General features: G+C 30.7%; 1 protein-coding gene across 1 annotated transcript in view; it reads right to left on the bottom strand.

Annotated features, from left to right (window-relative positions):
* LOC111630884 (mediator of RNA polymerase II transcription subunit 13-like) overlaps positions 1 to 25,189 on the bottom strand; it is a 145,816-nt gene that overhangs the window by 61,847 nt on the left and 58,780 nt on the right. The window contains exons 9-10 of the mRNA XM_023375043.1: positions 9,404 to 10,064; positions 1,651 to 1,931 (exon numbers count right to left, since the gene is read on the bottom strand). Of these exons, the coding sequence (XP_023230811.1) occupies positions 1,651 to 1,931; positions 9,404 to 10,064 (942 nt within the window). The remainder of the gene's footprint in view (positions 1 to 1,650; positions 1,932 to 9,403; positions 10,065 to 25,189) is intronic.

Genomic DNA, 25,189 nt, shown 5'->3' on the forward strand with positions numbered 1-25,189 from the left:
TTCTATTTTTGGAGAAATTTTTTAAAATTTAGTTCAAAACCTGAAGACAGTTTATGGAATAGTTGAAAATGTCTGTTAAATAATTTTCTCTCGGCAAACCTTAGGTCAGGGCTTCTTAAACTTTTTTTATTCACGACCCCATTTATGATTGTGATTTTTTTCGCGACCCCAAAAAAATATAAAATAAAGATATATACAAATTTGCAAAAACAATAATGGTGTACTACCACAGTTCACTCTTGTGTTACAATAGAACAGAGACAACTAAATACACTAAAAAGCGACAATAATACACCAGTTCACACTACAATCAGTGTTGCTGAATCGTTGTCTCGATACACCAAAAGCGCAACTCACGAAACCTATGACACAAAGCGTGCCATTTTCAAACTCTCACAAACTATTTTCAATATTTTGTATTAAAATCTCACGACCCCAAGATTTCGCTAAGCGACCCCAAATGGGGTCGCGACCCATAGTTTAAGAAGCCCTGCCTTAGGTGATGTAATAAGATTGTAATTAAAATACCATTGAAAATAATATATTTCAGTAATAATCAGTAGTTGAGATTTAGTCTCAACTACTAATTATTTGTTGAATAAAACAGCAAAAGTTAAGAGAAAACTGTTTCCTTGATGAATGATCTATTAATAAAAATCAAGATTTCACTAAGAAAAAAAAGAAAAAAAAAGAGAGAGAGAGATGAAATCACAAAAACATTTATCACTCTGTTTTCAACAGACTCACATTGAAAAAAACTTCAGTTCAAGAAGTACTTTCTTATTTCATTTTACATTTATTTATTTATCATAAAGTATTGTAAAAATAATAATAAAAATAACTTGTAAAAAATAGTTTCGAAAACGAATAAAAGTTTTAAAATGTAATTATAATTTTCTTTAATTATTTTTCATAGTATTCTATAATAATAATAATGAAGCAATTTAATTTGTTTTGAATAAACAAATTTTTATGCTCTCTTCAACAAATCATGATTATTAAAATAAACAATTTTAAGTCATTCCCACTTGTCTCTAAACAATTCATCAAATATTCATTAAAATGTTAAACTGTTTTCCTAAAAAATTAAATTTCTCTCTACACAAAAATTCATTTATCACTAATAAATATGCTTTGCTATATCAATTATTATAAGTTTTATATGAACTTAAGGTTTAATTAGAATCTAGACACTTAAAATATAATAATGAATAAAGTTTAACTGACATAATAATATAACTGCATGTTATACTATATTCATCAAATATGATAAAAATCATGTCAATATAGTGATCAAATGGAAAAGTCTAAGGAAATGTATTGCCTGGATAAAGAGTGAACCAACCCAGGGTGGAAATGCATCATTATAATAATGTTTATTCTTGAATATGCTTTTAATTTATGAAATAAATCCCTTTTTACTTTACTTTTTTTTTGTTAAAGAGATGACTAAAGTTGTACAAATGATTAAATACATCAAAGAATGATAATTTAGAAATTTTGAAAGGTAAATGCTTAAAATTTAATTTAGTTTGTTTGCAGTTCAATGAATGTATATATAAAAAATTTTTTATTATTTAATATTTATTAGAAAAATGATATAAAAAAAACACAAAATGTAATCTATTAATATTAAATTTTAATACATACCATAAAGATCCATTAAGATCTGAATAATCATATAATAATCCACTTCTAAACTGTTCATCTGGATCATCATGTGTAACTGTAGGTAAAAATGGTCTTTTAAGACCATGGGGTAAAGTAGTAGCCTGAGTAGTTGCAACATTTGGAATTGCACTAGACTGAGTTGAAGTAGATATTCCGGCTTTAATATCTTCTGACTGCGTTACAGGTATCCACTGATTGGATGAAAGACTTGGTGAACTATCTGCTGCTTTTCCACCATCCAGTAATGATGTTAAGGGGCTCTAAAATTTACAAATGAATTTTTTTTATAATATAGAAAAGTTTGTTAAGAAATTTTTTAAAATTTTAGTCCATTTATTTTAAATAACTATGATATCATTTGCTTTTAAACATCAATGATTTCCAAATTCATTGTTTGTTTATTTTTTCTCAATAGATCTAAACAGATAAAAGCAGGGATGGAGAGTTGGAGTCAAAAAACATGTCAACTCCCAAACACCTTACATCTTGTTAATGTTTAAAAAATTTTAAAAGCTGTTAATGCTGTTATTAATTAACATTTTCATATAAAATGATTAAAATTTAAAAACTCTGTATTCAAATTCAATACTTTCTGTTTTCTTGCTACTTTTTAATTTTTATTTCATGTAAACAGTTTGGAAATTGTAAAGAATCCTACTATATGATTAAAGTATGATATTACTATATAAATTAATAAAAATTATTAAAATATAATTATTTTATTATTTATCTTAAAATTATTATTATTATTATTTTAAATTTAAACATTCTTCTAAAATATTATATTTTCGTATATACAGTGGGTGATTGGTTAACGAACAGTTTGGATAGTGAACACTTTCACAAAAGATTTTTATGATCAGACAACGAACACATGTTCGGATAACAAACATTTTACTGAACAAACATAAAAAGAAGCAACAGAAAATAACGAATACTGAGTGATTTTCCCTTGTCTTCAGGCAACAATTCGAAACCTTTCGGAGTGTGGGAGACGTAACATTGACGCTATACCCAATACTGATTGGACAGTATTCCTCCGAATTTTGAAACTCTCCCTTGTAATTCCAACTTTTCGTTTACCTTTCTGACAAATAATTTTTTATAGTCTTTGCGAGAATGTTTGACGGGCACTTGTTAAGTTTTGCATTGGGGTTTATTTACGAAAGGTGAAAGTTTAACTGGCCCATCGGATATTCATTAATGTTTTAATATCAAATTTCGAATTTCATCCGAGCCTTGCATTTAAATAATTTTTTGTGGGCTAGTTAATTTTTGTACTCTGAATTTTTGTAAGTGCTTTTCTGAACTTTTCATTTAAAAAAGAAACTGATAATATTATGGAGCCTAAAAAAGAGGAGTGTCAAGAACTGTGCTCACTGTAGAAACCAAGTAAGAGATAATAGCCAGGGTAGAAAGTGGGCACATAATGTCTGATGTTGCTAGGCAGTATGGCTTGAAAAGGTCTACAGTAGGCACAATCTTACATATGAAAGATATATCAAGAAGGCTCAAGCTGCTAATGGAGTAATGAAAATCACATCTGAGAAATAAAGAGCATTTTAGAGCTCATAATGGAACTGGATCTNCCGCAGTTCAATCTTATCCAAGGAAGATACTGTATTATCAAGAAGACTCAAGCAGCTAAAGGAGTAATAAAAATCATATCTGAGAAATAAAGAACATTGAAGAGCTCATAATGGAACCTGGAATGACAACAAAAGAACGCCAAGAAATTTGGCGAGATATGTTTTCTTCTGAAAAAGAAAATATATCTCGCCGATATCTGCTACTAAAGATCTTTTGAGGAAGTGGGAGGGTGTCAGAACAACGGTCTTAAAATGGATCCAAACCAGCTTGAGGCTAATAGGCTTGGGGATCTCTATAATTACAATACTATTAATTACTTCCGAAAAATCCTGAAGAGGAGAGAAAAGCAATCGACATTAGACAGATTTTTTAACCCCCACAAACGGAAAAAACACGACTGATAAAAATGCAAGACTGTGTATATATGTATTTTTACTATTACATATAAATAAACATAGTAAAAAAATATATATTTTTTTATTTTTTGGAGTCTCCAGAATGAATTAATTAAATTCCCATAAAAACCTATGGTAAATCGATAATCAGTTAATGAACAATTCGGATAATGAACAAAGTCTTGAAATGGATTATGTTCATTAACCGATCGCCCACTGTATTACTATTTTTATCAAAAAGCTTATAACAACCAACTTTACTTCTATTAAACAAACTACTGATTTACTTGCACTGCATTAGTGAAAGGAATCAGGAATTGAAGTCAGAGTCAATTTTAAAAAAATACAAACTCGGGGAATTGGAAGTCAGGCATTTTTCCTCCAACTTCCCATCCTGGGATAAAAGCATACAATCACCAATATTACAGATCAAGCCAGAATTGTCCTCAGAGGCAGATTAAGCTGGTGTTGCACTGGCAGTTGCTGGGAGCCCCATGATCAATTGGGTCTCAGGAAAACTTATTAAACAAAAATAATTGAAATTTTTTACTAAGCAATTATTTATATGATTTTATATGCTTTATTGCTTGAGAATAAAGCTAAACACTTTAAATAAATTATGATGTTCATTATCACAAAAAAAAAAGGCAAAGCCCTTGCAATATTAATTTGCATATGGAAATAAGCATTAAATCTCTATCAAAATAAGTTTAGCATGAATAAATGTATTGTACTAGAAATAATTTGCTGCTTTACTACATCAAATGAAAGACTGATGTTTTGAGATAAAGACTACAGATTGGAAATTATGACTTGTGGTGAATATTTTGCATATTTTGGACCTTCTGACATATTTCACAAAAATATAAATAAAAATGGTAGATAATGCTCAATCAATAGGCACTATTTATAAATAAGATTAATAACAACTAAAAAACTGAAACAATTTCACAAAAATTGTTAAGCAGTTATTGTGGTGAGTTTAAAACCAAATTGAAACTGTTCAATCATCCACATGTCAAAGACCAGATACAACACATCATTTTGTGATAAACCGATTAATGCAAGCCAGCATTATTCATCAAATAAACATCAATAGAAACTCAAGATATGAAGCAATAAATGCAACACCAAAAGTACAGCAGCAGATTAATAACTGTTTTAACCATGAATCAGAATTTAATTGGTTTTACTGGAAGCTTTTATGGCAACAGACATACCAATTTACAAGATTAACAATCCAAAACTGAAGAAATTTAAGAAATGGACATGAGAGAGAGAAAAGCATAATCCATTAAATTTGACAGCACTGCAAAAAGATTATTTTGGTAATTTGTACGAACAAATAGAATCTTGCATCATGAACAAATTGAAAAATAAACTTATTTTGGTTGATGGCAGACAAGACTCTTCATTGTCAAAAGTAAATAATAATTAATATTTTAGCTGGAAATTTGGATAATGACTATTTAATACTTTCCATAAACTGGAATAAAAATACTAGAAGACTTGCAGACAACCTCCATAAATTCCAGCAAAATTATTTCATTAAACATTTCTGGTCTCTTTAATTGGCCAGCTTCAGGTCATATATCATAAACCAACAGAATATGATGTTCTATTAACAGAATGTGTAGGTGTTTGATAATTTTACATTATAAATTTTGAAATTTTAAAATTTGTGTTAAGAATAATTTTTAAATTTTTACATCAAAGGTTATTATAAAATATCATAGCAAGTTAAATACACAAAAAATTATAGCAAATTAAAAAAGTTATAAAATTAAAAATAACAACAGAACAAATTAACTTAAAACTATTTAGGTCCCATTTGGTTGTGAAACTTTTGTGTGCTGTTATAAAATGTTTGCCATGCTGCTAATAGATATTGGCATTTGATAAAATTTAGGCATTCAACTTCATCAGATGCCTTGAATATCTACAAGCATTCCAAAGTTCTGATCTGATCAATGTGAAAGGTCTGTTGCACCAACTTGATGTGATCTAGGTAAGTTGTTACTCTAGACTAATTTCAAAATTTTGTTATGCATAACATAAAATTATTAAATGCCTACACATAAATCAAAAGAATACAATGTTCTATTAAAGATTTATGAGCTTAAGCTGGCTTATTAAGGAGGCTAAAAACAATTGTCTAATTAAATTGTTTTGCTGAAATTTGTGAAGGTTGTATTTCTTACTGGATGCTGACTACAAATAAATAAAAAATAAAGACTTTTTGAAGCATACCTATTGTTAATCTAAAACAACATTATTTCAAAAACAATTATTCAAGTTCTTCAAATAGTTTATGGTAAAAGTATTATATTTAAAAATATTTTATTGTTTGTCACTGATGCACCTACAAACATGGCAGTGTCAGCAAGATATTTAAAGGTTTAAATCTGAAGCTTATTCATATAACTTGCTCACTCATAGTGTTAATGTGATTGTTGAAAAATACCTGGTTCTCTAACGCTGATGCATTCATCTTGAACATAAAGAAATTGTGCAAGAAATTTCCTTATTTAAGGAATTAAATCCAAATTTATCTTTACCTTTGGAGTCAGTAATTACTTGTCAGTGTGCCTGGCTTAATAGTTTGGATAATTACAAAACAAGAGCTTACTTCAAACATGAACTAAATATTGATTATTTCAACTCATTTTTCATTTCTTAGTAACACAATATGTAAGTTCGAAAGTAAGAAGCTAGGAAATTTTTAAAGTATTTTTCCACATGTTTTTTCTCATTACTGTTTTCGGAAAAATATTTTGTAAACAGTTGTGTCTAGTAAAGAAAAGTCTTTTTTTATTGTTACATAACTCATTTTTTATGTGCATTTTTTTGCGGTAATTCTAGGCTAGTTTTTGGCGATACCCCAAAAGAATTTGACAACTATAGTCATTGCTCACTGCTGAGTGGTTAAAATATTTATGTGTGTAATTTATTTAAGTAAAAATTATTTTATATATTTTTATTTCTAAACATGAATCCATAGTAAATTTATAAAATATTTGAAAAAAAAATTGATCTGTCATCAATTTTTCTGCAACTCCTCAAATATTTTTCGCAATCCCCACTTTGAGAATCACTGGTGTAGGTCATGCTTTCAGCATATGTGATAAACAGGAACTCTGGACATGAAAAAAACATATCTGCTTATAGAAGTTTTGGGAGTCATTAATCATATAACAACTGCAAATTTTTAAGCATTCCATGAGTATGTTGTGGAGAAATGGCATAGATTATCATGTTGTTTCATTACTGATGCTGCACCTAACATGAAAAAGGCTGATCAAGAACTTGAAGTACTTTATTTTAAAATAATAAACATTACATGTCTTCTGCAAGTAATGAATAGAGTAGATGAAGTGGGAAAAATACTCTGATGTGGATAAACTAATTTTATATGTGAAAAAAATGTTTCCAAAAGTACCTAAGTAGTGAGAATTGCCCAAGAATTTATCAGGTAATCTTTCACTCCCACAACAACCTGTAATTAAGCATATAGGACTCCTGGCTAAACACTTAAATTTTATACAAATAATTTTGAAAAGCAGTTACAAAGCTTGATCAAAAGGAAGCTGCTGTTACCGTATTTTCGTGGAATGACAGTCTATCTGGGGAGACCATAAAATCAGATATTTCAATATGGTAAAAACCAGCATGCCAATTTATCTGGGAGAATGCTGGCATGCTGGTTTAAGTGAGGTTATAGATCCCTCTTTAAAAGGCACATTAAAAAAAAAAAGTTTTTTTCCTAAAACTGTGGAACTGTCAGCTTTACATCAAAAACTATGATTATATGTTTAATTTCTTCATTTTGTCTTCTTTCTAACCACATAAAATACTCTTAGAATTCCAAAAGTGCTGTTTTTTGTGTGTAATTTATTGTTATTTGGTTCAAAAATGCAAAAATAAACATATTAATTTAAGAAACTCTGTAAATTAACTCAGCTTATACCTATTAGCAATGGCTTTGTGTGAAATTTAAGAAGGTGTTATTTTTAAGGTCAGATAGATGATCAGTGTAGCCCACAATGATCAACAACAAAAAATAACTACAACTACTACTGTCAGTAAGTTGTTAATTGCTTTAGTAGCTTGTAAACCAAAACTCTCTTCCTGATTTTAAGTTGATCAAATTACAATGTTATTATTTTATTGTACTCGGAAGAATGTTTTCTTTAACATTTAATTAGCAATTAGTTTTGTTAGATCTGATTAATTTTATATGCTAGTCACAGTTTAACCAGCATGCTGGTCTCCTTCATTTTTATGCGGAATGCTGGTCATTCCGCAAAAATATGATATATGTACAGCACAAATGTTGTCCAGAAGATTGAGAACTAAAATCAATTTATGCTCATTAAAACCAATTTTCATTTTCTTTGTGAAGCAATTTTACAGTTTAAAAAATGTGATAATTGACTGATGGATGCTTTGGAAATAGTTGAGAAGATAAAACACAGTTTAACAACTAATAAAGGTGTTTTTGTACATGCTATTTGCAAAAAAATGTATTATGTATTAGAGAAAAATGAAGGATTTACAATTTTTAAGCTTATTGCAGATGCATTAAGAGGGGAAAAAATGTTTCCTCAGAAACACTGGAAGAACTAAGAGTACAGGAAGTTCTGTATTTTAGTTATGCTCCCATACCTCTCAATGATGTTCAACATTCTTTATCTGGATACAAATCTTACTAGCAACCAACAATGTTATACTGTTGAAACCTTCAACATTATTTAGTTGTGCTTTACAGTATGTAAGCTAAGTAAATGTAATCTTATAATATGTAATCTTGAAATCTAAGTAAAATTATAGTTTTCCAGTTTACACACTTCTTACTTCATTTGCTTATTAATTATTATTTGCAAAAAATGTGTGTTTATCATTAATATATTTTGAAAAACCTTTAATATGTTTCCCACATTTTTTGGCATAAACTTCTAGGACTTATTTATTTCTCATAAATTAATTAGTTTGGAAGCAAAACTCAAATGACAATCCAGACAGCATAATTGGCACTGGATCTACATGATAAGCAGAAGTTGAAAGTTTGGGTTCCATTCCAAATCATTATTTTCTTCCAAAATAGATTAAGTTAATTTATTTAAATAGACACCCATGATTGCTGTAAATAATTGGGCACTAGAGGGCGGCATTAGCACCATCTTGTATTAAATTTAATGATATTTAATTTATTAATTTAGAATAAACTGGAAGAAAAGAATTGGCCTGAAGTAGGACTCAAACCTGCAACTCCCGCTTACCATGCGGACGCATTGCCAGTTACGCTATTTGGACCTTCAATCTGATCTCCTCCTCTTCCAGTATATATAAACCTAATGTATAACCATCAATGGTTAATACGGTGCTGACTGAGGACACACCCGGTTGGCACTGTAAACATTGGGTTTCGATAGATGTTTATATTTGTTAATTTATTTATTTCTAATTATTAAATATATTATAAAATGGAAGAATAACTGCCTATCTTTAGTCAAAATTACAAACTATCAGTGTAATTAAGTAGCTAAGTTCTAGTCCAAGAATTAATCCAGTTCTATCATTTAATTATTAAACCTTTTTTAAAAAGAAAAATTATTTTTAAAAATCTATATGACACAAACACAATTACCATTAAAACTTATATATTTCTCACATATTTCTGTATTTGATTATAAGTTAAAAATAAAAAATTATTAAAAATTTTTTAATTACAAACAAAAAAGATTTACCTGTTCAGGATGAGATTTTGTTTTCCCATTATTACTTGAATCTTGTATACTATTTGGACTAGTAGTTGCTGTAACCTGCTCTTGTGATTCCGACCTTAATCCTTCTTCCTCCTTCACAGGAGGTGGATGAGGAGAAAGAGTTGGCATGGCTGGATCAGATGATGTTATGTGAGAACCAGATCCATCAGGAAGAGGTGTAGCAGGATGAGGTGAACCCACAGAGGACGGTTGAGTAAACGAATTCTGTAACTGAGGCAATCCTGTGGGTGTAGCTGCCCTAATTGAAGAATTTATACCAAGTGTTTTGTATTGATTTGATGAAGAACCAGATACTAATACTGATGTATTAGTGTTAAAGTTATTAGTAATACTTGGGATAGCTGGTGGAACATAATTATCATAATCAACTATAGAAACTGTTTCTGAAGAAAGATTACGTTTATGGAAAGGCATTAACCCTCGTATTCTTTGTACATTTCTTTCTTTTTCTAATTTTTCATTTTTACTGGCAGTATTTGTAGTATTATTTATATTACCACTATTATTTCTATGAGAACCTGTTACTGTCCCTGATGGTGTCCCAGAGAATGCAGCAGGGTTGGTATTTGAATTCAGATCTACCTTGTACAGTACCTGAGATGATGACTGATTCTTTTTACTCCTGCAGAACAAAGAAACAAAATGAATTTGTATTTAAAATTCTTCTAATAATTCATTTATTAGAATTCAAAAAATTAAAATTGTACCTTAATGAATAAATGGAGATAAATACTACATTTTAATTAATATTAAAATATTATAAATAAAAATATGATGATATATAACTATTTTTACATATTATATTTTTCAGTTATAAATATGACTATAAAAAATCAATTATTGAAACTTTGATAAAAATTATTTAAATAAAATCCATATATAACCTTTATCAAAAATAATAAACTTTACAAATTAACATGAGCTTTTAAAAAAACTTATTTTTATATATGAATTTTTAAAATTATATTTTTATCAAAATTTTTCAAATAATAAATGTTCTATTTGGATTTTGCTTAATTCAATTATAACAAATCCTCTATATTTAAAATTAATGTATGTAAAAAATTTTAATTAAAAAGCTGGCAAGGACTCTTGCTTGACTTCTCTGGTACTTGAAAAGAAGGTTAAGGAAACCAGGGAGGAGTCCAATAATTTTCAATTATACTACTATATAAAATTTAAATAATGAGAACAGCTTAAGAGGAGTAATTTTGTAGAATTATGAGAAACTTCTGTATTTAAAAAAATATTTAAGTTTAAAGACACTAAGGCACATTAGCACGAAGTTAAAATTGTGTGGGGAGCCATCTGTTATTTGATTTTATTAAATATAATTTTTAAATGATTATTAAAAGGGATTAATTTTGAGGATAGAGATGAGTTTCTAAAAAATTGTAAATGCCAATGAGTAAAATTTTCATTAAGTCTGACCCTACTCAAGATATGGCACATAACCCACTTCTATCATCCAACCCCTTGACTTTTAAACCACCAGAATTTAATGCATCATTGCCTCATATAAAGAAATAATTCTGCAGTTTCAAAAACTTTTTTCATACTCTTTGACACAATTTTCTTTTAATTTATATAGAGTATAGAAAAAAATAAAACATAGCAACAAATTGAACCTTAAAAGAAATTCAAGGATATTCTATTGTAAATTTTAATGTTTTCGATCTACATAGGAGATCTTCCTCAGGATTCTCTAAATTGGAATGTGGAAATGGAACATTTTTAAGAATTATTTGAAAAAAACCGTATAAATGACAATTTTTTAAAGAATTTTCTCAAAAAATGTTTACTTTTAAAATAATTTAAATCGATTAAATCAAATTTAAATCTCTTGAAAATAATTTTTAATTAGACTGTTCCCTTTGGTATAAGGATTGCCAGGCATAAGATAATTGTCCTTCCTCTTTGAAATTAATGCAAACATTTTAAAAGTTTCTTATACAGAAGAATAACAACATTAAAAGTAATCCAAAAATTTATATTTTCATAAAAAATAAAGCAAAAGCATCATTACATATATATATATATGTAATGATGCTTTTGCTTTATACAATTGGTAAATCATTTAAGATATAAGTTAGGATTTCAGTAAACTGAAACAGAAAAAAAATTAAATGTTTTTGCAATGTACTATACAAAATGCAAAATTTATTTTAGAACATACTCTTGAGACAACATCTGAAAAAAAAATTTGAATGAAAGAGTTTGAATGAGAAAGCTCAATAAAATCAAATTTAAGAAAGTTCCCTTTTCTAGAACTAATACAGAGCTTCTAGACTCCCACTAAAAGTTTTAGTTTGTTTTATTCGAACCTTAAAGTTAAGGTTCGAATAAAACAAAGGGAAATTGAGGAAATATTTCCTCAATTAAACTTTAGGGTTCGAATAAACCCCAGGGAATAAAAGTGCTGTTAAAAATAAACCCCACTTTTAAACTCTGGGTTTAAAAGCATGAGAAATATTTAAAGTACTGCACTATATAGGGTAATGTAGTTTAGAGTGACAGGTAAGAAGTAAAATTCTACCTTGTCAAATTGTCTAGAGTTGCACAGCACTATAAAAGTCAAATAGATTTTAGAATTTTTGCTATTCAAGATAGAAAATCAATGATATTTGAAAGTAAATTTAAAATTTAACAGATAAACAAATACAAAATTTAAAAAACAAACAATTCTAAACAGATAGTTCAAATTTCTTATAAAATGAAATTAATTCTTTTTAAAATGTTTCAATTTAACAAAATTTTGCACACACTTTATGAATTATTGGAAATCATCCATGAAACTGTTTCACAATTGAAATTTGAGTAATTCAACTGGCCACATACTTACTAACAATATTCATTTATGAAGATATATTGGCTTTGCTTCAAGCCAATGCTTTCATTGTACTGTTGTTGTTAAGTTCCATCGAGTCGTCGTCGACTCCTGGTGATTTCATGGACTAGTCTTCTCCATCTTGATCTTTCCCTTGTTGTCTCTTGTAGCTCCTCCAGCTTCATTTCTGTGACTTTCTCTATTTCTTCCATCCGTCTTATCCGTTGCCTTCCCCTCTTCCTTCTACCTTCCACTTTTCCCAGCATAATAGTCTTCTCTAGGGAAACTTCTTTACGCATCACATGTCCAAAGTAGGCCAATTTTTGTTTTAAGATTCTTGCTCTAAGGAGAAGCTTGGCTTATTTTTTTCTAAAATTGAGATATTTGTTTTCTTTTCTGTCCATGGAACTCTAAGTAATCTTCTCCATACCCATAATTCGAATGCATCTATCATTTTTCTTTCCTTTTTCCTTAGAGTCCAGCTTTCACAGCCATATAATGTTACAGGGAAAACCATTGCTTCTACAATTCTTTTCTTAGTATGAATGGAAATGTCTTTATCTTTCATTATCTTGGTGAGATTTGCCATGGCTGTTCTGCCAAGATTAATTCTCCTCCTGATTTCTCCTTCACAACTTCCATTCCTTTCTATCTTTGAGCCCAAAAGTATGTAACTTTCTACCACTTCAATTCTTTCACCATCCACAATGAAATCTTTTAACTCTTTAGTTGACATTACTTTAGTTTTCTTTACATTTAGCTTCAAACCAAATTTAGCACTTTCTTCTTTTACCCTTATGATAATTTTTTCTAAATCTGCTTTGCTTTCTGTCAAAAGGGTGGTATCATCTGCATATCTTATATTATTAATAGTTTCGCCTCCAATCTTGATACCAATGGACTCTTCATTTGTAGTAACCATTCTCATGATATATTCAGTATATAAGTTAAACAGATATGGAGACAAAATGCAGCCTTGTCGCACCCCTTTCTCAATTTTAAAGCATTCAGTTTCTCCGTATAGAGTTCTTACTTTTGCTTCTTGTTCATTGTAAAGACTCATCAATAAAGATATAAGGTGTTCAGGAATTCCCATGCTCCTGAGTACTTTCCATAACTTGGAGTGATCCACACAATCGAAGGCTTTACTATAGTCTATAAAACAAAAGAAGGCGTCCTTCTGGTACTCTTTTGCCTTTTCTAGAATCCATCTGATGTTGCTAATTTGATCGCGAGTTCCTCTTCCCTTTCTAAATCCAGCCTGTTCCAGTGGCAATTCTCTTTCTAAATATGGCTCAATTCTCTTCTGTATTATTTTTAACAGAATCTTACTTGCATGGGGAATTAGTGCGATTGTTCTATAGTTGGAACATTCTCTTGCATTGCCATTTTTTGGGATTGGTATAAAAATGGATTGCTTCCACTCCTTTGGCCAAACCTTCTTTTCCCATATTTGTTGGCATAGCTTTGTTAGTATTCTAATTCCTTCCTCTCCAGCTGCTTTGAGCAGTTCCACTGGAATTCCGTCAGTTCCTGCTGCTTTCCCAATTGAAATTTGGTTGATTGCCCATTCCACTTCTTCCTTCAAAATTGATGGTTCCAAAGTAAAATGTCTTCCTTCAATTATTTCTTCTATATTATTATCTGCTTTATAAAGCTGTTCTGTATATTCTTTCCATCTTCTCTTTATTTCACTTTCTTCCATTAGATCTTTTCCATGTGTGTTCTTTAAAATACCAAGCCTAGGGGTAAATTTTCCAACGACCTCTTTAATTTTTTTGAAGAGATCCCTTGTACGTCCTTTTGTATTATTTAATTCAACTTCTTTGCATTTATTATTAAAATATTCTTCTTTATCCTTCCTAGCCTGTCTTTGGAACTCTGCAGTTAATTTTTTAATTGTTTGACAATCTCCTATAATTTTCGTTTGTCTCCGAGTGTTTGCAATTTCTAAAGATTTGTTTGACAAGCCAAGGCATTTTCTTATTTTCCTTCTTCTTCTTTCCTATGCATTTATCAGCAGTATGTTTCATGGTGTTTTTTAATGGTGTTTTTCATTGTACTATAAATAGCTTAATTGTTGGTGTGAATAAAATGTTAAATTAGTTTTTTAATTCAAATATTAACTCTCTACTGATTCTAATGGAATCGTTATTGTTTCTACTAAAATGAAAAATTCTCTCTGAACAACATATTTTGTAAGATAAAACCTAGATTAAACAGCTAAATTTAATCTGCAAAGAACTCAAAACATTTTTTATTAAAAAAATATCTAATAGCTAAATTTAAATTGGGATTAAGAAATACAAAAAGGAAATTTTTACAGCTTAAGATATTCACAAACATTATTATTAAAAAAACAAACAGAAATAATTTAAAGCATTGGAATATGATTTTGTGTCTTTCAAGTTAATTGATAATTTCAGCGGGGGATATCAGAAAAATTATTACAGACCAAAGAAGATCTACAGAACTTCATTAACTTAAACTGACTTATGAAATTAGCATAACATATAAGAGATGTAACTTAAAAGATTACACATAAAACATTAATCAATGTAAAATTTCATCCATATACATTATTGACAAACACTAATGATTTCAATCTTTTTTAAGAAAACATTACTGCCTATTGTCTGTAAATATAAAAAAATATGAAAAGAATTGCTCTTAAAAATCAATTTAGAATGTATTAATTTTTATTTACATTAAAAAATTGTTTTTAAAATTGTCCACATATCAGAATTTTTAAAGAATATTTCACTCTAGTACAGGGGTGGCCAACCTTTTTAGCAGGTGGGCCAAATTTCAGAAATAATATTTCCTGCCGGGCCACGCACCTAATCTTTTTTTAAATTAAAGTAAACAAGCAAGCGTGCTACAGCTTCAACCGCATCGTTGCTTTCCAGTAGGTGAGATCGTGGTCAAACACTTGCCTGGTTTAATGTAAAAAAAAAAAAAAACACAAAAAATAGGTATATTTATTTTTTTGAAAAAAATAAAACAAAACCGAGAATCATTTATTTAATAACCGAGAAACATATTTATTAGACAATTTAAAAATATTTAAAAGTGAGACATCTGACTTTGTTTTACAGAACTAACAAGTAAGTGCATCAAAATTGATCTGGACTGATGTAGTCGCTACACGCAAACAGTTTTCCAAATGAACATCAGTAATTCGTGTTCTCACTTGTGATTTGATGTACTTCATACGACTAAAAAGTTGTTCACACGCATAAGTGTTTCCAAATAGCGAAACCATTGACAGAGCATGTTTGTAAAACGCAAGATATTTATCCTTGTCCAAATACGTTTCATAGAACTCTTCCAAACCTTCTTAACTCTTCTAATGTTCATTTGGTGATATGTACAATAAAGTTAACATTTATGTTCATTTGACCTAGCTCCGCGGGCCGCAACACGACTCCCAGCGGGCCGCATGCGGCCCGCGGGCCTCATGTTGGCCACCCCTGCTCTAGTATATTTAAAACTGGTAGAATCTTCTGCAGAAAACATAAAAAATATTACATCATAATTTTTTTGCTGCTTTTTGTAACATAATTAAAAATGTTAAATATTTGAAGACAAAGTCTGTCCAAATAGGGACCACCATTTATTAATTTCGTGTTCCAGAAAAACTATGAATTAAAATTGTAAAGTATCATCACCAGAGGGAAGTTTTTCTAATCTACATTTTCCAGTGTTTATTTCTTCATAGATAAAAGCTAAAACGCCCTCAAGAAAGTACACTCACTGCCAAAAGTTAAGCATGGAACAGAAAATGTTCATGTTTGGAAAGCAATCTGCATTTGAGAGACTGCAATTCACTGCAAAGGTAGATGGAAGTATGCAAATATGTTACGTTACTATCAATCATGGTTACATGTCGCGAAATATGCAAAACATGCAGTCGTATAAGAAGCCAGCCTTCTGAAGTGTGAGAGGAGTTGCATGTAAGTGCCGAGAAAAAGTGTGGAGAACTGTCGTACAATTACCATGCATGACTGATGTGTTTCTATGACTTCCAGAAGACGAATGACAGACAGTGAGCGTTGGCAGTGTGTGGGACGCATTGAAGCAGGACAATCAATCACAGATGTTGCTCTTTTCTTCGGTGTTCATCATTCTGTCATTTCACGGTTATGGAAACAATTCCAAACAAGCCAAACAGTTGTCCGAAGACCTGTGGCCGGTCGCCCAAGAGTTATGACCCCTGCAGAAGATTGCTATATTGCTGTTGTAGCCAAGCAGAATCAAAGAGCAACCTCTTCACCTGTGACATCGATGGTTGCAGCAGCCATTGGTAAAACGATATCTGCTACTATTCTGCGCCGAAGGCTACACATGAACGGACTGTACACCCGGCTACCACGAGTTTGTGTTCCACTGTCCATCCAATCCAGAGGCACACGATTAAAGTGGTGTCAGCAACATGCAAATTGAACTGTGTCTGATTGGGGCAACATAATGTTGCCCCAATCAGACACAGTCCAATTCGCATGTTGCCGACACAAACGGATGAGTCGCAATTTTCCCTGGAGCCAGATGACAAATGTGTAAGAGTATGGAGAGAAAAAGGCACACGCAATTGACCCCAGAACATCATTGAGCATCACACATTCCAAGGTGGAAGCATTATGGTATGGGCAGGCATTTCATTGGGATATCGCACCGACCTGCACATCTATCAAAGGGGTTCTGTGACAGCTGTCCAGTATTGGAATGAAGTCCTCAAACTTATTGTGAATTTGTATGTTGAAGCAGTTGGTCCTGCTTTCATTTTAATGGATGATAACATACGACCCCATAGAGCTGCCCTCGTCAATGACTACCTTGAGAGTGAGGGAATCGTGCGTATGGATTGGCCGTCATATTCACCAGACCTCAATCCCATTGAGAATCTTTGGGATACCCTTGGCCATGCTGTGTGTACACGTTTCCCACCCCCTGCCACTCTCACAGAGTTGCAAACTGCTCTACAGGAGGAATGGCACTTATTTGACTCTGGAGTGGTTGATCACCTCATGGAAAGCATGGTTACCAGCAGTAAACTTTGTGTAAAGATAAGGGGTGACCATTTACCCTATTAATATCAGTTTTGTTTGTTTGTTTTGGATTTAAACATCGTTTTGTTAATGATTCCATTATGATTTCATCTTATACTTTATGAAAATTCAATATTATTTTCATTTTTCTATGTAATTCTTTGTGTTGTTTCATGCATAAACATATTTGCTACTGTCCTGCCACACTTTGTGCCAATCACAGCTGAATTTGTTGATTTTTTCACAGTTTATCGCTCCATGCTTAACTTTTGGCAGTGAGTGTATGAATAGAAAACAGAAGATGTCCGTATGTCACCAATTCCTTTTTTAGAAAAGGTTTGTATTTTTAATTGAATATTTTTTGTGTGTTTTTAAAGGATTTTTAGCATTTTGGCAGCTAGTAGCCTAAAAAAAAAAAAAAAAAGGCAACAAGATTGTACAGTCTGGAACACAAAATTAATAAATGGTGGTCCCTATTTGGGTGGACTATGTCTTCAAATACTTAATTGCAATAAGAGCCATATGACGAAAAAACTACTAATAAAAATGTTGAAGTTTATTGAAATTTTATTTTAAAATCCTGATGAAGATGAAAGTTAATTTCTGATCATTAGTTAGTTAATAAATCATATAAAAATTAAAAGAAAAACATCATTCATTTACCATGTTATAATATCTCTATTAATTAAAAAATATGTTTTGTAATAAAGATAGTGGATTCATATTATTTTTTTGAAACTAGTAAAAATAAATGTGGTGCATCCAAAAATTAAGTTTTAACTGCACATCTCAACTTACAGATCTAGTGAACAACTACTGTCTGCTGACTGTCATCATGAAAATCAAGCATATGACAACTGACTCATTTTAAGTTTTCATTCTTGGGTTTGAGATTTATAATCATGCATTGAAATGTTTGCTAAAGTTGATTATGAGATATGCCCACTAATCAAATTTCTAAATGTTCCAGCAAATGTTAATGTTTGACCATTTTCACATGCACTTATTACTTTAATTTTCTAATAAAAATCAATTGCATTATTTTAAAATTATACAACAAATATCTTAAGAACTCTATCAAAAAAATTTGTGTGATCTGAAATTACATAACTCAGGCTTATGAAAGTAAGACTAAATATATTGATTACCATTTATAATAAGACAATGTATTTCATATCAAATATCTCAAATAAGATTCCGAATAGTAAAAAATATTTTAAACACTATTTCTTATTTATAAATTTAAATTATTATTCTTTTTTTTAAAATATAGTTTTCTTTGAAAATAGAGGGAGAAAAACCAATAGTGTCATTCAACAACACATTAAGAAACTTGCATTAAAATCAACAATCAATCAATTGTAAAATATATTCTTTACAAGATTGTTGGTGGAGAGAGAAAAACAATAATCTTACATCATGTTCCAAGCTTTTTCAAGCTTCCCAGATCATCATCATCATCATGAGTGAAAACTACAAAAGTTATCCACTCAAAAATTCAAATTCTAAGTCAATTAAATTGTAACCATATAAGCACGCAATCACGTTGCAGTTCAATTTCCTTTATTCCAAAAAAACTTTTCTTTTATTCATTACTACACAACAATCCTTGACCAAGTGCTGTAGCTACAAGAAACTATGAGGTGACTAACCCCTAAAAAATACAATAGTCTTTAGTTTATATATATATATATATATGCTAAGTAAATGTAATCTTATAATATGTAATCTTGAAATCTAAGTAAAATTATAGTTTTCCAGTTTACACACTTCTTACTTCATTTGCTTATTAATTATTATTTGCAAAAAATGTGTGTTTATCATTAATATATTTTGAAAAACCTTTAATATGTTTCCCACATTTTTTGGCATAAACTTCTAGGACTTATTTATTTCTCATAAATTAATTAGTTTGGAAGCAAAACTCAAATGACAATCCAGACAGCATAATTGGCACTGGATCTACATGATAAGCAGAAGTTGAAAGTTTGGGTTCCATTCCAAATCATTATTTTCTTCCAAAATAGATTAAGTTAATTTATTTAAATAGACACCCATGATTGCTGTAAATAATTGGGCACTAGAGGGCGGCATTAGCACCATCTTGTATTAAATTTAATGATATTTAATTTATTAATTTAGAATAAACTGGAAGAAAAGAATTGGCCTGAAGTAGGACTCAAACCTGCAACTCCCGCTTACCATGCGGACGCATTGCCAGTTACGCTATTTGGACCTTCAATCTGATCTCCTCCTCTTCCAGTATATATAAACCTAATGTATAACCATCNACAAAATATTGCAAACTTTTATAAGATTTTAAAAAGCAAAGATGGTCAATACTCCGATAACTCACTTCAATTCTTATTTTAGTAATGAAAAGTCTTGCCACCGAGAATGCCCTTTCCGATTCAATTGATGTGATTGGAATAGTGTTTAATGCATTTAAGAGAAGACAGATATTATGTGTTTTTTCACCTGTAGCCTGGAAGATTTCGAGTTCGTTTTCGAGATTGTAGTACTTCTTTCGCTCTCTAGTATTCTTGATTTGTCTACCTTGGTTGCTTTAATAGCGGCATCAAGCTTCGATTTATTTCGATTCGATTATTTGAAGCTCGATAATTCGGCAATTCATTTGGCTTTAATAATCAGGTTTATGAAGAAAAACTTCATACTTGCAGACTTTGTACTTGTTTGTATCCTTGTCCAATTTGCACAATCTGGCGTCAGGCATTTACTGTATTGAAGCTACTGGGCATGGTTAAAACTCAAGACAGCGTAAGCACAATTATTCCAGATATTACAGGTTCCGACAAGTAAAGAATTTTTATAGTCCTGCCACAAATAAGCTATATATTGATTATTGACCATTTGTGACATGCTATAACGAGCAAAAATTTAAAAAAAACTAATAGGTAGGTTTAAAATTAATAAATACAAATGTATTCTGACAGTGAATGAGTTAATTATGCTTTCTATTTGCAAAATTCCTCAACCTTAACACAAAATAAGAAAAAAAGTGAATTTTTAAGAAATTTGCGGGATTTCCCGGGATATTTCCTGGGTTAAAAAAACAACCGGAATCCCGTTTGAGAAACCCTAGTTTTCATCATGTAAACTTAGGTTACTGTTACTTTTTTAATGTGAATTGTAGCTAATAGTACTAGCTAGAAAAGATAAAAATACTAGTCATTTGTCACAATCTTGTTCTCATTGTAACAGGTTTATGCCATAATGTTTTATTGTGTCCAACATTATCATATAATATAATCTATATTTAACAGATTAAATTAATAATAATATACCCACACCAAGCTTGGAAAAATGGGAAAATTAAACTGATAAAGATGGTGTTCAAGTAGGAATTTCTACTAATACCAGGCCTATTTACAGAACTATACAAGTTTTTAGTTTGTCCCCAATAATACATTCCTGACTATGGGACTGTCCTGACGACCTTTCCTTTCTCTGTCCCTGATGTCATCTTATCATTTTGAGAAAACTTCTCTTTCTGATCGGATAGTGTGGAAGTGATTGGTTACTTGCTTTTATACTAACAGGAAACAATGTGAGAATGAAGAGTCAACAATGCCTCTCCATTCTTGGTATGAACTACTCTGGCATTCAAACTTTTTCTAAAGTCAATAACCTTCCTGCTGTCAATTTGTTCTCTTCCTCTTTTATCTCTTGAAACAACTATGTCTCTTCTCATTTCACTTCTAAATCCTTCTGTAATGACCTCTGCATAAGCAATGTCATCATCCTCTACTCATCCATCATAATAACACTACTGGTGTGAAAATTCAATAAAATAAATATTGATACATAATTACTGAAAAAAGCAGCAATAATTCACTTCCAAACAAACGTTTTCAACAATATTCATCAGATTCAATTCCAAGAGTGAAAAAATTTATAATGCACGATTAATACAATGGTATGAGTACCAGGCCAGCCTGAAATATCTCAAACAGCTAGAAATATTTAAAGCATTCAAGAAGGGAACAGCCATCAATTTCAGGGAAACGGACTCATTGGCAATTGCGTGGAGGGCATATTTTGACGTATAATAGATATACATCATGTGTGCCTACATATTTATATAAACATCATAATTTTTAAAACAGGAAACCAGTTATAGGACTAATTTTGTTAAAGGCTCTACATTGGGCATGCGCATAACTTCAAGATTCCATTTTTTTGAACTCTTGGAATTGAACCTGATGATGACTGTTGAAAATGGTAGAAAAAGTTCGTTTGGAAATGAATTATTGCTAGTTTTTTCGTTAATTATGTATTTATTTTATCCTCTTTACCCTAGTCTTTTAGAATTAGTAAAATTTCAAAAAATAAATTTTTGAATGGACAACTTTTATAGTTTTCACCCCTCATAAAGAATAGTGAAGCTCAATAGTGTTTGAAACTTGATGTAAGATTAACAGAAAGCAAATTAGTTTTTAAAAATAATGAAATATAGAAGGAGATTATTCTAATGCTTTAGCTTAAACATAATTTTTTTAAAATTAAAAACTTTTTTCTCTTGAAAATTATTTATTTTGAAGTTGTTTTCTATATACAGTAAGACTCCGCTTAACACAGGGATGTGTTCCTAGATGACAAAGCACTAACAAAACAGCATTAAACAAGGTCATTTTAACATAGAGTAAATAGGAATAGGGAAACATGCGACCAAAAATAAATCAATTTTAACATATAATAATTTGTATAATAATATATGTTAAAATAACACATAAACATATGCACACAGAAATGTAAAGTTCATTTTTTGTGATGAAGGTCCTGACTTTTCTGAAATTCTTGTTCTTTTGCAATAAAGTTGTGAAGTTTCATTTGTTGCTTTTTTCTTTCCTTAAGCAAATGTTGGTAACAGAAGATCGCATCCAAAATGCCTCATTTTGCTTTTGCACTCCTTTCAAAATCTGAATCATTTGCTACAATTTGATCAACAATTTCAGTTATCTTATCAAACTTTTACTAAGGAAATCTGTAGAGAAATTTTTTGGGTTCTTCATTTTCAGAATCTCTATTTTCCAGTTCCACAAGTTCTTGAAGGTCGTCATAGGTAAGGCTCTCAACCAGAAACCTGCTGTAACTCCTCAATATTCTGCTCGCCTACATCTCCTAGTCCTGCTATATCGATTAGGTTGAGTTTGGTCAACCTAACAATACAGCGATAGGCTCTTCTCGTTGAGAATTTTTGGATACCTTCAGCCATAACTTCTTCCACACTCCATATGTGCATTTATCACTTAATTCTTACCAAGTGAAGTCAATATTTCCTATGGCATCCATGATGTTATATTTTTTCCAAAATTGAATAAAACAAACATAGATTTAAGGAAAGTACACCTTTTTGCCACCTTTTGCTGATTGGTTTGTGTTCAAAATAATCATATTATATATGAATTAATGAAATGCTGCAATAATTTAAATTAGCATAAATTTTGAGCTTTTTTTTGGGCTTTGAGCAGACCGTGCTATTTTGAATCAGCATTAAGTGGGATCTTACTGTATTTAAAAATAATGACATCTTTCTGAATCAAAATTGGCAAATAAATTTTTACATTTTTAAAACTAAAAACTAATATACCATATTTACTTGCATATAGGAAAATTTCACATATAGACTGAAGTATAACTTTAAAGATCAAAATAAAGAAAATTAAATTTATTACTACAATTTTAACTGTATTTCATTTAATTACAAATAAACTATTATCAAATGCACATATTAAGGCTGACAACCATGTTTTCTTGACACTATCACCTTTAGTCTACTCAAACTTGCCCTCCAAAGCTTCATTACAACTCTCCTCTTTTTCACTCTCACTCCACAAAACATTGTCCTCTGATCTGTCAAATGAATTTGAAATGCAGCATTTCCTAAATGACTTTGCTATCAGCTCTTGAGAAATGCTCTTCCACACAACTGATACCCATGTAGCAATCTGTGGAGCTTTAGCCAGTTTGATATGACCAATTTAAATCACTTCACAATTTTCGGAGGTAAGCCAGTCAATATAGTTTCCTCATGCAATCTTTAAATGGCTTGTTGATACATATGTCCAAGGGCTGTAATTATGATGCCATTCTCCAGGAATTGTCATGAGAGTGCTCTTGTTTTCCTCTAGAAGATTTTTAATGTTGTCTGTGAGGTGTCCCTTAAATGCATCCATCAATAAAAACAAGAACTTATACTGGAATGAATAAATAATATAAATAAAATAAACCTTTAACTATCCAGCAATAAAAATGTTTAATAAAAACGTTTTTAAACGGCCATCTTCAGTTGAACCAATATTAAAAAAGAACACTAAAAAAAAAGAACGCATGAAATACAAATTAAACAGAAACTGAAATGCGCATGCGTAATTCATTGGACTTGCGTCTTCTGAAAATCTATAAATAACTTGCAAATAACATAAAAATAATAAAGCTGCCAAGAAAAGGGGGGAGAATATACGTTGATTACAAGGTGTTAATCTGCGTTATTGTAAAAGGATTTCCAGGCATAAGATAACCCTTCTGCATCTCTATGATTAATGCATCCCTTATTTATGTGTGCCTTGTGTATCTCTATCTTTTCAAGGTATTTCACTGCCTGTCTAGAATTCACGGCTCTAATGATCGAGGCTTGATCCCAATATACCTCGACCTCTTGCTGTTTGGCAAATGCTGTGAGTACTGTGGCATCTANGTACAAGAAAATCATTTTGTGGATTGAAAACTGGTGAATATCTAAAGTTAGAAGAACTACAAAATTTTTTGAAATATGCACAGTAGGTGTATGACCATGGAAATTCTCCAAGCAAAAGCCAGAGATCTCAGCATTCAAAGCAAGTCATGGTTGGGTATCCTGCTTCATGAAAAGAACAGGATTTTCCATAAGACGTCAGACCTCCATTGTTCAAAAATTACAAAGCCAAGCTGATCCAGTTTCAGAGGCATGTCATCAATTTAATTAAGAGAACAAACTAAATTTATAATAAGCCAAATTGGGAATGCAGATAGATGAGAAAGGCTTTCATATGCTAAGCAATACAACTGTCCATCAACAAGGGGAAAAGCAAGTATTGATTAGGTCGGGGGAATGGAAAGCAAACAATCATGGTCACACTGGCATGCACAGCAGATGGTCATAAGTTGCCACCATACATTATGCTGAAGCAGAAAACAATCCCTAAAGATGAAGCTTTTTTAAGAGATGATGTTATTCAATGTCATGAGAAAGGCTGGATGAACGATGAGCTTGTGATTGACTGGTTAAAAATGGTATGGTTATATTGACCACAAGCATTGTTAAAACTATCGTCAGTTTTAGTGATGGATGCATTAATATAAATAAAATAAACCTTTAACTATCCAGCAATAAAAATGTTTAATAAAAACGTTTTTATTAAACATTTTTATTGCTGGATAGTTAAAGGTTTATTTTATTTATATTAATGCATCCATCACTAAAACTGACGATAGTTTTAACAATGCTTGTGGTCAATATAACCATACCATTTTTAACCAGTCAATCACAAGCTCATCGTTCATCCAGCCTTTCTCATGACATTGAATAACATCATCTCTTAAAAAAGCTTCATCTTTAGGGATTGTTTTCTGCTTCAGCATAATGTATGGTGGCAACTTATGACCATCTGCTGTGCATGCCAGTGTGACCATGATTGTTTGCTTTCCATTCCCCCGACCTAATCAATACTTGCTTTTCCCCTTGTTGATGGACAGTTGTATTGCTTAGCATATGAAAGCCTTTCTCATCTATCTGCATTCCCAATTTGGCTTATTATAAATTTAGTTTGTTCTCTTAATTAAATTGATGACATGCCTCTGAAACTGGATCAG

The sequence above is a fragment of the Centruroides sculpturatus genome, unplaced genomic scaffold (genome assembly GCF_000671375.1).
Source record: "Centruroides sculpturatus isolate CEXI.00-Female unplaced genomic scaffold, Cexi_2.0 scaffold745, whole genome shotgun sequence".
Lineage (NCBI taxonomy): Eukaryota > Metazoa > Arthropoda > Arachnida > Scorpiones > Buthidae > Centruroides > Centruroides sculpturatus.